This window comes from Dermacentor variabilis, chromosome 1 (assembly GCF_050947875.1).
Source record: "Dermacentor variabilis isolate Ectoservices chromosome 1, ASM5094787v1, whole genome shotgun sequence".
NCBI classification, from domain to species: Eukaryota; Metazoa; Arthropoda; class Arachnida; order Ixodida; family Ixodidae; genus Dermacentor; species Dermacentor variabilis.
This window is the reverse complement of record NC_134568.1, coordinates 75,399,154-75,411,810: the sequence shown is the minus strand read 5'-3', so window position 1 is coordinate 75,411,810 and position 12,657 is coordinate 75,399,154. Positions and strand designations below refer to the sequence as shown.

At 40.3% G+C, this 12,657-nt stretch overlaps 1 protein-coding gene across 4 annotated transcripts in view; it reads left to right on the top strand.

The window, feature by feature from the left end:
- Nucleotides 1–12,657, top strand: part of Sec31 (COPII coat complex component secretory 31) — a 208,032-nt gene that overhangs the window by 182,454 nt on the left and 12,921 nt on the right. For all 4 annotated transcript variants that reach the window (XM_075690145.1, XM_075690136.1, XM_075690118.1 and 1 more), the window contains 2 exons: nucleotides 1,987–2,124; nucleotides 10,990–11,061. In XM_075690145.1, coding sequence (XP_075546260.1) covers nucleotides 1,987–2,124; nucleotides 10,990–11,061 — 210 coding nt within the window. The remainder of the gene's footprint in view (nucleotides 1–1,986; nucleotides 2,125–10,989; nucleotides 11,062–12,657) is intronic.

Here is a 12,657-nt window from a genome sequence, read left to right as displayed (position 1 = left end):
AGGAGTTTGGGAAAGAGGATGACAAGTTCAGGGTGTCAAAGATTAAATATAGAAAGTACTTGTGTTGTACCTTTCGAGCACTTGAATCAAATTTTAATTGGCTTCGCATATACAAAGGAATCTAAACATTTGAACCAAGGTTTCTTTAAGGTGGATTTTTTTATAAGCTGAACATTTTATAAACCTTTTTTGTTCTGACAAAATAAATTCTGTTAAACTCAATTTCTGATAGGACAAAACAATATCTAGGCTCTCTCTGTGGGAAGAGAGTTGGTTAATTTCCTTTGTCTTTTTATAATTATTTTTTTGTGGTGCCTTGTTCAGGACCCTCAAGCTCTGGGCTAGTCATTCCTAATTTTTCAAACCCCTTTTTGCAGCCACCATAACTACAATTGTAGTGGCTTGCAAATACGCTCGAGTTTGCACACTCCATGCTAACAAGCCTGTGCCTGATATGCCTGCCTCTCAACTACTAACACATGTGCAGTCTGGATCTGCATCATCTGAAGGAACAAAAGTGTATTCTTTAGACTTAAATTGCCATGTACTGTAAGCCCAAAATGAAGTGGTGGAAAAAAAAGCAAATCTTTGCTGCAAAGACAGTATTCACTCCAAAAAAACATTTTGTATTAAACCCAATATCTGGGTCCACAGTGCAAATAAGATATTGCACCAAGGATTTGCATTAATGCAAATACTTGAGCATTTGTGTGGGGGAGATTCTGCCACTGCTATTTTCCATTGCTTCATTTTGTGCATCTAATATATTCAGGCAGCCATGACTTGCCTGAAGTCTGCCTGAGCATGTGACCATAGCATTTTGTAGTTTTATTAGGTCCTGCTTTTGTCTCTTAATTAGGCTGCACTCATGTGAGATGGTCTTGCTAAGTTTTAAAGAAGCATAGACGTTTAATTTTTTTTATCATAACATCTCTTAGCCTGTCTTTTTTTTTCTTCCTCTATTAATTTTGGATGGTTCACTGAGCTGTATGTTGCAATTGGTACATCAGTGTAAAGTTCTTACAGCATCCTTTCCTAGCTGCTCACTCTGAAAGGACATACTTTTTTATATTTATAATGACATAACGCTAGAAATAATCATTTTATTATCTGTGCACCTTGCCATATGCAGAAGTCATTGCAAAAGTTAAAAAGGAATTAACCACTTTGAGCCTTTGTGCCACTTTGAAGCACTTTGGAAGCAGCAGATGTAAAGTTTTTCTTTAAATTAAACTACATTGTTTGAAGTGATACTATTCTAAATGCTGAAATCTTGCACTTGGATCTGGAAGAATACACATCTTTAGCAGGAGAAAGGGCATTGTTTAACATTTCTTGAAGGTGAATGCCAAGCAAGAGCAACATTTGCATGGTTCAAGCGAAAGGGAAGGTATGATTGCAACCTTGGATGCAGTGGCTTATCAAATTGACTGGTACAATATCCCTGCTTTTTTGTGAACATGCCGTCCTGAAAAATGTGGGGTGCATTTTTACGTACACCCTACTGTCACCATTGTGTCTCAAGTAAAACAGGTTATCTAGGAAGCAGATGGCATCTTGCGTTTGCATGTGGCATGTGTCGAATTTGTAAGTCAAGGAAGTTTCAGTCAATTAGAGATAGATAGCAATGTAGGCTTAGCCTGTCAACTGTGGGATTACCTTGGTGCCATTAAGTGCAGCAGACTAATCAATCATCTTGACGTATAAAGCAGTGCACAGAGACACGACACAAAGAAGTAGAATAAACATGCAGGACATTCACTGCAAAACGTACAAGACAACGCTAATGTGTACTGCTTTGTATCATGTTTCTGTGCACTGCTTTATATACTATGATTGGTCACCCAAATGTCAACATTGCTAGACTACCTAATTAATTAACAGTCATACTCTAGTCGATATAGTGTATGTGTAGGCTTGTGCCATTATTATTTTATATTACTTGAGCAAGTTGCTTAATAAGTACTTTTCATGACTGTGAACCAGGCGGCAGCAGCACCTCCGTCTCCAGCTGTCCCACCACCGCCACCAAAGGAAAAAGGTCCTATTCCTAAGGAGAATCAAGTCTTACAAGAGGTTTTTGAGGAGCTACGGTTGAACTGTGCCCATGCTGCCGTCAACCCCGTAAGTACAGGGCTTACAGGGATGCTAAATGAAAATATAGAAGGTTAGGCTTGGTACATTGGCAGACACTTATGAAATAGCATACGTAAGTTACTTTATTAAGGGCAGACTTGGTATTCTAGAAAAAGAAGTGCAAAATGGGTAGTAATGCCACCATTAATTGTAAGGAGCTTTTGTGTTGTCAGCTTGTGATCTCTCGCCTAGGCTATTTAATTTTAAAGGAAAAATGATTAAATCACATCAGAGATAAAGCAGCTTATCCTGGCAATCTCTGTAGGCTTCTTCTGCAGAAAATAAAGACCAATAACCTGAATCCTAGCTTCTTGTAAGATATGCCGCCTTCTTGCTCCTGTAATGAATGTGTCTGTGACATGCAACTTAGCAAACATGAAATTAAGCGCTACTAAAAGTACAAGTGTAGATCTTGCTGACACCACTGTGTGATTTATATCTCTAGTCCAAAATGTGGCTGCATTGTGGTGGCAAAAATTTAGCAGGGCTATATAGTACATGAGCCAGTCCTTCAGTGTCGAGCAAAGCAAGCTGGGTTGGAGCTTTTAAAGGGGATTGGATAGCGGACCTAGGTGTTCAGTTACAATTGCCTCTAACTTTATAAATGTTTAAGCAAAGTAGTTGAAAATTTTTAGACTGTTTGTAATAAATTTTTTTCACTAGCGTGATAAATTTGGTAAGGTAGTGCTACTACCATAGTTAACTGAATTTAATGTGCACCTTTTTTCAGAGAAAATGGGTCCTAAAATTGCCTGCATGTTACAATCGGATACAAAACGAAAACTACATTTGTGGCATTAGCAACTAACCACCAGGTGCAGTGTCATCGCCTTCATAAAGTGGCAACAGAGTATGATTTTGTGAAGGTTGCTGTCGGTTCATTTTGTGCTTGACTATGGTCTTGAACAATATTTTCGGCCAGTAACTTTCACTTTAGCGAGATTTCCTGTCGCAGGCGTCTTATGATATGATTAATAAATATCGGACCCTTCGGTTCCCTTTCCTCTTGTTCATTACATTTAGAGGGTCTCGAATCCGACAACATTGATGCCTTCAGGTAGCACGTGTGGGTTTATTGACCAGTTGCCATCACCCAAATAGATCATGTACCAGCGACACCTGAGGCAGAAAAGATGGATGCTGCCAAGGTTTGTGAGTGGTGGCGCTAGCTAACACTCCCAGGGTTGGTTCTAGTAGTAAAACATAAATACCCCAGAAAGTGCATGGGAAAACGACGACGCGATAGCTCGATTGGTAGGAGCATCGCACGCATAATGTGAACACGTGGGTTCGTATCCTACCTGCACCCAGTTTTTTTTTTTTCATCCACTTTCATTTCCTATAAGTTATTTATTTAATTCATTTAGTAAGTACAAGTAATTTCCCCCATGTTGTCCTTGGTGTCTTTGTTGACTTCTTACGATATGATTAATAAATATCATGCCTCTCGGTTCCCTTTCTTCTCGTTCATTACATGAGGAGGGTCTCAAATTCGGCAAGCTTGATGCCTTCAGGTAGCATGTGCGGGTTTTATTGACCAGTTGCCGTCACCCAGATCACATACTCGTCATGATGCCTGCGGCAGAAAGGATGTTCCACATCCGCTGCCAAGGTTTGTGAGTGGTGGTGCTGGCTAACACTCCTAGGGTTAGTTATACTGTAGTAGTAAAACATAAATACCCCAGAAAGTGGAATGGAAAACAGCGCGGCCATAGGCGCCGACTACAGGGGGCTCTGGGGCCTGAGCCCCCCCTGGCAATACCGAAGCCTACCCCCCTCTCCCAAACACACACCTAAACTGTCATTACCGGATGTTTGTCACCCACATCATTTGATGTTTCTTTTGACTGGCCTCTACCTTTTCACTTAAAATTTTATTGTTGCTAATAGCTTACTGCATCACTGTTGGCGTGGACAGGCACGGCTTTAATTCATATATACAGTAAACTCTCAGTTGTACGAACGTCGGTTTATCGAATATTTCAGAATAACGAACTTTTTAAAAATCCCCGACAGTTTTCTTATAGATTCTATGCAAAAATGTTTCACTTAAACGAATTTCGGAACAGTCAATATTTCAGTTTAACGAACTTGCTCAGAGGACCAAGGCTTGCACTGCACTGCACTGCAGGCGAAATCGATGCCCACCCTCATCAAACCGCCGCTCCGGCGGCAATGCAACGTCGCTGGCGCTACAGCGCCCCTGGGGCAAAGCGGCGGTGCGGAAAGCGAACGGCAACGAGGCATGGCCTCCGAGATCACCCGTACAAAACGAGCAAGCATGTAATCTTGGAGGCCATGAACAAAGTAACATTGCTGGCGCTTACAACGCCCCCCAGAGCAAAGCGGCGATCTGTTACACCACAAACCACGTGGTGTGTGTTTTTTTTCTGACGGGCTAGTCGTGGCATGGTCGTCGTCTCTTTCTTTCCAGTCTCGTCGGTTCCGCGTGGACACACAAACGACAAATGTGGTGTGTTTTTTCATTGATATGTACAAATTCCATTTCACACATTTCTAACACTATGGATGCCATGTCTTTTGCTCCATGAATTGCACTTCAAACTTTTGACTCTGTATGCCATGCCTTATGTTGGTCTAGTGAATATTCAGTTTAGTGAACTTTCAGTTAAGTGAACTATTTCCTTCGGTCCGTTGAAGTTCACTCAAGTGAGAGTTCACTGTATATAGTTTCGCTTTTTTTTACAAATCCTGACAATAGGAAGACAAGCGCATTAGAAGCACCAGCGGTGGCTGCCACAGCCACATTTCCTGACTTCAACATTGTTTTAAATTTTCACTGTAAATACCATGCACATACACAATATATTTAAATATATACACAGGACAAATTTTATTAAATTTTTAAAACTTGCATGTCGAGGTCATAAATATATACAGGACGCCCCAATTAACTATGATGTACCAAGATTAAAAAGAAATGCAGTTGCGTTACTTGAAGAAGACCTAATGCATATTGTTTCCAGTACAGTGTTGTAGCCACCAGTAATTCTTTAGTTACTGAGATTTATTTAGGCAATTGTAAATAATTATCTAACACGAGAGGTACTATCCTAATTATAAAAGTGTCAATGATGCATTTGTAGGCACAGCCAAGGGACATCTAACTGCGGTATTTTCAGCGACGTACTAATTACATACAAATTTTTTCCGACTGATAAATAAATCCTGCAAAATATGAAAAATACCACGTGACTGCGCTCTCACCCGCATCATAAAGCGGTGCCCTCGAACAGGCTCCCTCGAACAGGCTCCCTCTGAGTTAGCCAGAACGAAACAAAGGAAATAAAGCAAAACATTGTGATCGAGTTGGTGCTTTATCTGCCATGTCCCAGCCAGTAACATGTCGCATTTGGTGTTAGTTGGAAACGAACTGTGGTAGCTGTGGTCTTAGCATGGATAAAGTGCACAGATGGTTCTCTTTTTTCTTTTTTTTCCACGAAACCTATCACCACAAAAGCAAATTGACAGTGTCAGTGCAAAGATTTAGAGGTGCATTTTGTTTCGTCCCAGTTGCCATATCTTCCACTAATGAGCAGAAGGAAAACATTATCCTTGCTTTGGGAGCTGCACATGGCAACGAGAGGAAGGCCACAAATATATATCAGTCATGGAAGTGTGGTGGTATACCAAACGCATTGACTATCAGAAATGATGAAAACCTGAGACAAACCGACACCTTCCAGAGACAGCGGTGGAGGACTCTCTATGAATGAGTCTTAGCCTACACACGGCTGTTCTACTGCAGAATTGTCTAGATTTCTTGAACTGGTTGCTCACAAAAGTGGATGAGTCACCAGACTTCTTGTGCAACATTGTGTGCACAGATGAAGCCAGTCTTTGCAGAAACGCCCAGGTAAATCTGCATAATGCACACTATTGGAGTGACTCCAATCCACACTGGGTAAAGCGCCCTCGGCACTAGTACCAGTGGTCATTCAATGTTTGGTGCAGAAATTATGCCGGTGCTATAATTGGTCCCATCTTCTTCAATCACGCACTGACTAGACAGCGTTAGGTGGACAAAGTCCTTGAAGGAGTTGTGGATGAGTTTCTCAGCGAAGTCCCGCTGTCACGTCTTCCACTTCTGCGGTATCAGCCAGCACACAGCAGCAGCCGAGCACGAAACTGGCTGGATGCGACTTTTCGTGCCCAATAGATTGGAAGGCACGGGCCTCTAAATTGGCCGGCTAGGTCACCTAACCTCTCTCCACTCTATTTCTTTCTGTGAGGTTATGTGAAAGATTGTGTTTACTTGATAGAGATGACGACGTGAGATCAGCTCAAGGCAAGGATAATGGATGTCTGCCGTAGAATTCCAGCGTCGGTCATCAAGAACGCCACTGAAGATGTGATAAAGCGGGCTCAGTGCTGCATAGCTGCAGAAGGGCACCTATTTAAACACACCCTCTAGACAGCAGCTGGTGTTCAGCGGCGCTTAGGAATTTACAGATAATAAGGGCCACTGAAATCTGATGGTTTTATTTTTCTGTTGTTTTTGTGCAGACGTCCCGATTCCCAATTCGGCTCATTTAGAAGTGGTACAGTTAATTACTTGAATGCATTGGTTTTGCATTTCTCAACACGTGAGTCACTTCCCTGTCTCTTTATTTCGCTTTTATTTTTGTCAGGAGCTTGTTTTTGCAGCAGATATGCACTCTCGTGAAAAATAAAACCGTCATTTTAATTTGACTTTTAAGCCGAAGCAAGTTTCTGGCGTGAAATATAGCTGTGCATGCACTCTTTCGATGCGGTACGAGCAGAGCCGGGATTTTGAAACATTGTATGCCTATTCCATTGCTTTTCGCATTTAGTGCCTGGTCAGAGCGGCACTTCAGCCGCGTTATCAAGGGCCTTTTGTTATCAGTGTGATCAGTCGGCCTTGAGAGACGGATAAGTGTGACGTAGAAATGAGAGGAAAGAATAGCTTCGAAGCCACGAAACCGGCTGTTGGTGCTCCTTCCATATCATTATCAAGATCATGCGCTGTCTCTTTCTTTGGATTTGAGACAGACAAAGCAGTTGCTTTCAACCAGCTTATTTGAGAGCGCTGCTTTATGATGCGGGTGGGAGCGCAGTCACATGGTATTTTTTATATTTCGTGGGGTTTCTTTACCACTCAGAAAAAATTAGTATGCAATTAGTACGTCGCTGAAAATACCGCAGTTACCTAGATGTCCCTTGGCTGTGCGTGTAAATGCCTCATTGACACTTATACTCGGACTTACATTGAAACAAAAAGAGAGAGAGAGGCTGCAGTTTCTCCGGAAAGGCGAAGCAGTTTTAGTGATAGCGAAGTATATGACAATTCCACGAAGGAAGATTACATCACCGAGAGACGCCAGATGCTTGGTGGTGCGAGAAGACAGAGGCTGTGAAAGTGAACTGTCTCCTACTATGAGGTATTGTAAATACTCATATAAGGCCGTCACATCAGTGAACAGTTCTTCGAGGTCAAGAATAAAGGGGATTAACCGAGGGGCACTATTTTTGTTAATTGTATCATGGGAAGCCAGAAAACAATGACAAGGACGACATACAGGAAATTACTTATACTGATTAATTGAATTAAAGAAATGATAATTTTATGGCTATGAAAACGGATTAAAAAACATGCCGCAGGTGGGGAACAAACCCACGTTCATCCGCTTTCATTGCCATTAATTTATCATTTCTTTTATTCAATTAGTCAGTACAAGTAATTTCCCCTATGTTGTCTTTGGTGTGTTTGTTTGTTGGCCTCTCATGATATATGAACAGTCATTTGTAGATTGAGAACGCACGTATGAAAAAAAGAGCTTTATTTGCTACGTTTCAACCAGGGTCCGGCCTTCCTCGGGGAATACATGAAACAGTACAGTGTTGTGCTTAAATACGTAGATGGCATAGGGGGACCCCATGCACTTATCCACTGCCAAGACGCATTGTTGCTGTAAGTAGCTTGCACTCTTGACGAATGAGCAGTACATGTAAAAAAAAAAAAATTCGCTATTGCGGTGGTCGTAACAGGCTTGCATATATATATATATATATATATATATATATATATATATATATATATATATATATATATATATATATATATATACATATAATATGGGGTTCGGAAGGTGGCTCACCCCCCCACCCCCGGAAAAATGAAAACTTTCCGCCTTTGGGCGCTGAGGTAGCTCGATTGGTAAGAGCATCGCACATGTAATGCGAAGAGAGTGGGTTCATATCCCGCCTGCAGCCAGTTGTTTTTTCATCCATTTTTATTTCCATTATCATTTAATTCAATTAGTAAGTACAAGTTCCCCATTGTCCTTGGTGTCTTTGTTGGCTTCTTATGATATGATTAATAAAAATCAGGCCTCTCAGTACCTTTTCTTCTTGTCCTGACTATTGATAGTCATAGTTCTCATGCTAAACGAGAGTGTAAAGAACTTTCTTGGAACAACATTATGCATGTACATGGGTGCCAGCTTTTATGATTTTATTATAACCGATTTTTTGTAGCTGGTTTACAGCTGTTGTATTAACACCAATAAGTTTTTTTTTCTATTTCTGCAAAATTCCTTTCTGCAGTTAGACCTCGTTTATGGCAAAATGTATTTTGAAAAAATACATTTAGAGTCACTGACCAATTTTCGTAGTTTCATAGCCTGATCTTTTTCTGTGTGTCAGTTATATGGACCTACCTGCGCAGAAGTTACACCACACTGTAGAATCATTGTAAAATATCAACTTAAAACTTAACTGCCATTATGTCAATATTTTATGAAAACACTTATTAAACATCTGGGGCACAGATTATTTGAGCTGCTAATATATGGAGCAGAGTGCTTATATTGAGTAGTTATCATATTGAGTAGTTAAAAATTGTTTTAGTATTTTTCACAAATTTATTTTTATTTTTTTACTAAAACTGTAGTATTCAAGTTCAAACGTTGACAGGCCTTCATCAGTATGCTGTCAGTGGTTAAAGTTACTGCTGATTGAGGCCATAATTATCGAGCATGCGTATCCTAAATAAGGGGATCATTTTTAAGTTTTACAGAATTTTTTAAAATCATCTATGGCAGATAACATAATTCTAGTGCTTGAGCTGGATTATTGAAAGAGCCAGATATTACTTGCACAAGAAATCAAAGCACATATTCAAATTTAAAAATTTCGAATATAATCTTCTAATTAATTACTTTATGGCATTGCAATTTACGAATTACAGCTGGTGAGTTTGCAAGGTGAATTCATTTGGAACAAATTTTCAGGTTGATACCAGTTTTGAGATATTGATTTATTAAAGGGCCGACCTCACCAGGCCACGCAGCAAAGTTCGGTTAGGGAGTGTTCTGCCATAAAAATTTTTCAACTCGAGTCATTAATAGCCGAGATTGAAATATTTCAGTGCCGCGAACCCATGATTTCAGGAGGCAAGCTCCACTGCCAAGCAAGACACTCTCTCCACTTGCCCCGTCTAGCCTCCGCAAGCGAAATTCCTTCCCTGCATTCTCCCATACCGGGAGAACGCTTTTTTGTGGTGCAAAAAGAGAAGGGGGGTTAACCGAGGGGCCAGATTTTTATTAGTCATATCATAAGAAGCCAACAAACACTGACACCAAGGACAGCATAGGAGAAATTACTTGTGCTTAATAAATTATTAGCACAAGTAATTTCCCCTATATTGTCCTTAGTGTCAGTGTTTGTTGGCTTCTTATGATATTTTTTGTAGTGCAGCACACTTCTGCTGATGGCGTCGTGCACGAGCTGTTGGGATTGTCTCGTTTCGCGCAGCACACAATTTTGCGCGCTGTGCACGAGGACACCTGATTAGTGATACAAGTCAGTGCTGCACGAATACTGTGGCATAGACAAGATCACAGAGCATGATCTCATGCTGGAACATGGTAGGAAATGACATAGTTTTGGTGTCTGCATGCGTGACTGCACGACGTGGGAACAAGCAAACGAAACGCAAATACATCTCTCTTGCTGCGGTGCGAAGTAAAACAAGAACACGCAGACATTCGGTTTGTGTGTTTTATTACTTCTCTGAGCTTTAATTCATCTATTCTAGCAACACATTACACAAACAACAGATGTTGCCTTGACTAATTCTCGAAGTCACGTGTCACCACGAGTCACGTCAGTTCAAACATGTGTACGTAGGTTCACTAACATGTGTACGTCATTGTCCGGCTTGGAGTGCGGTGGCAGCAAGGAGAAGGGAAAACGGCGTTCGGCTTGAAATTTCAGGTGCTTTCACGGCTGACAGCAATGTAATACTTTGCAGACACGAGTGTTATCACGCATTGTATGCTCTGCGCGTGTCAGCTCAAAATGGCCAGACCTGGTAAGGGGTCCTTTAAGTGTGGGACGAAATAATCGATGGTGCAGTTACTTTAGTGCTTCAATACATAAAATGGTAGTTTGTTAAAAAAGTAAGTGGAACAGTAGGGAATTTTTTTTTCCATAAGTTTCACGGTGCATGTACACCTGCTATCCTTACAAATAGTTCAGAGTGGATATGACTTCCAAACTCATTGGCTACAATTCGTAAATTGCAATAGTATCTGACATAAAGTAAATAATTAAAAAGATTGTGTTCAGTTTGATTAATTAGTCGATTATGCATTTTGATATTTCATGCCAGTAATATTCACTGATTTAGGTAACCTAATCCAGCTCAAGGAATACAATTGTGATATCTGCCAGAGGCAATTTAAAAAAATTCTGTATGGTCTGTAAAAAAAAAAGCACCCTGTACAACAGGGCTTTGATAAGAAATTTAGTAAAGTGAAGTAGCATCATAGAGACACTGAATGTATTTGTTTCTTTTTTTTCCGTCAGCAAATCAAGCGGAAGCTGGATGACGTTGCACGGAAGCTTGAAAACATGTATGACAGGTTACGAGAAGACACAGTAAGTTGGACACCACTGTAGTACCTGCAGACCTCTTCTCTGTTGGCTTATGCTGAGAGTCACTTGCACCGCTGACTTGTTTCTTTATTCTTCCCCCCCCCCCCCCTTCTTTCCTGATTGTACTTTCAATATAGAAAGCAGATCAGATGTTGTGGGATAGAAAATGTTTGCAGCATCATTTTGGGATGGTTGTAAACATTCTTGAAAGTGAGGCAAGAAAACAGTCTTTAGCAATCACATTTAGCTGCGATGTAGCACTCTTGCTTTTCATTTCTTAAAAAGTTAGCACACCTTTCTAGCTTCCTTTCTTTTTCTTCAAAATATTTATATTTAGTTACTTATATTCACATGAAAGTTAGCTTATTTTCTTATTCTGGCAGTAGGGATGGCAGGGTGCAGTTGTGTTGTTTGCATAAAAGTTTATTTGTGGGTGCTTTGTGTGTGAAAGTGAGAGAACATGTGTTACGATGCAAAGCATGCATACTGCTGCTGCTGCTGCTGTCTGTAATAGTTCTGAGAAGGCGCTCATGTAAACTAATGGCAGTTCAGAGGGCATTGTGGTGACACTCAGGGAGCTGTTGTGGAAAAGGTCTTACACTTACGTGTTAAGGCATTGTTTCACTTTTGTCTATGGTATCTTCAGTCATTGTAAGAAGTTATATTTCATGTTCAGGTTATTTTCTATGCAAGAAATAGTTGTAGCTGTACACAATTAGTAAATCATATTTGAAAGAGAGTGTCAGATGGTGCAAGGAGCGTATTCTTTGCACCGTATTTATTTCAGGATCTATTTTGTCATTGTGCTGGCTGTGCTATATTTCAAAATTGCAGTCTGCGTGACTTGAGCCTTAAAATTGGGCTGAAAAAAGTAGCAAATGTTTATATTCAGAGAAACCAGGAAATGTTTCAAACATGGTTGCACCACAGTTTAACTCTTGTTACCACACCTATTGAAATCGATCTATTTGATGAAGAGTTTTTCTATGCATCGTTAAACATTTGCAGTGGAATTCTTTTACTAGCAACATCGTGCACCTTAAGGAATGACGACTGAGGTTTTACTATTCCCCAGATTTGACAATATTTGGCAGATTGGGGAGTCTGGAAAAATAAAACTTTGGGGATATTGTTAAAGCTAGCCTCCAGTGCTCTTAGCACTTCTTCAATAAAAAGGTGTAAAATTTGCACTTTGGTCTACCTGGCAACATTATTTTTAATTGACAGCAGCAATGAAGACACAGAAGCTTCTCTTGGGTTGTTGATTTCTGATCTGGTGTATAGGCTGTCTTATAGGCTTGTGCAAATAGTAATATTTTAGTTCAAAGCGAATAGCCCTTGGGGTCGAATACTCTTGAAGCGAATTCGAATAGTTGTCAGGTGTCCAAAGAACAAAACTGAACAGTTTAAAGTGTTTCTATGCAAAAATTCTTTATTTCTGAGGTTACAACATACAAAGGCATCACAGAGAATCCTGTGATAACATATCTTAACCAGTAAAAAAATTTTCTGTATATAGACTAGTTGTAGAAGAAAGTGCTCCCTTCCACACAGATAACAACCTACAAGGCATGCATAAACATCACAGAAAATTATTTG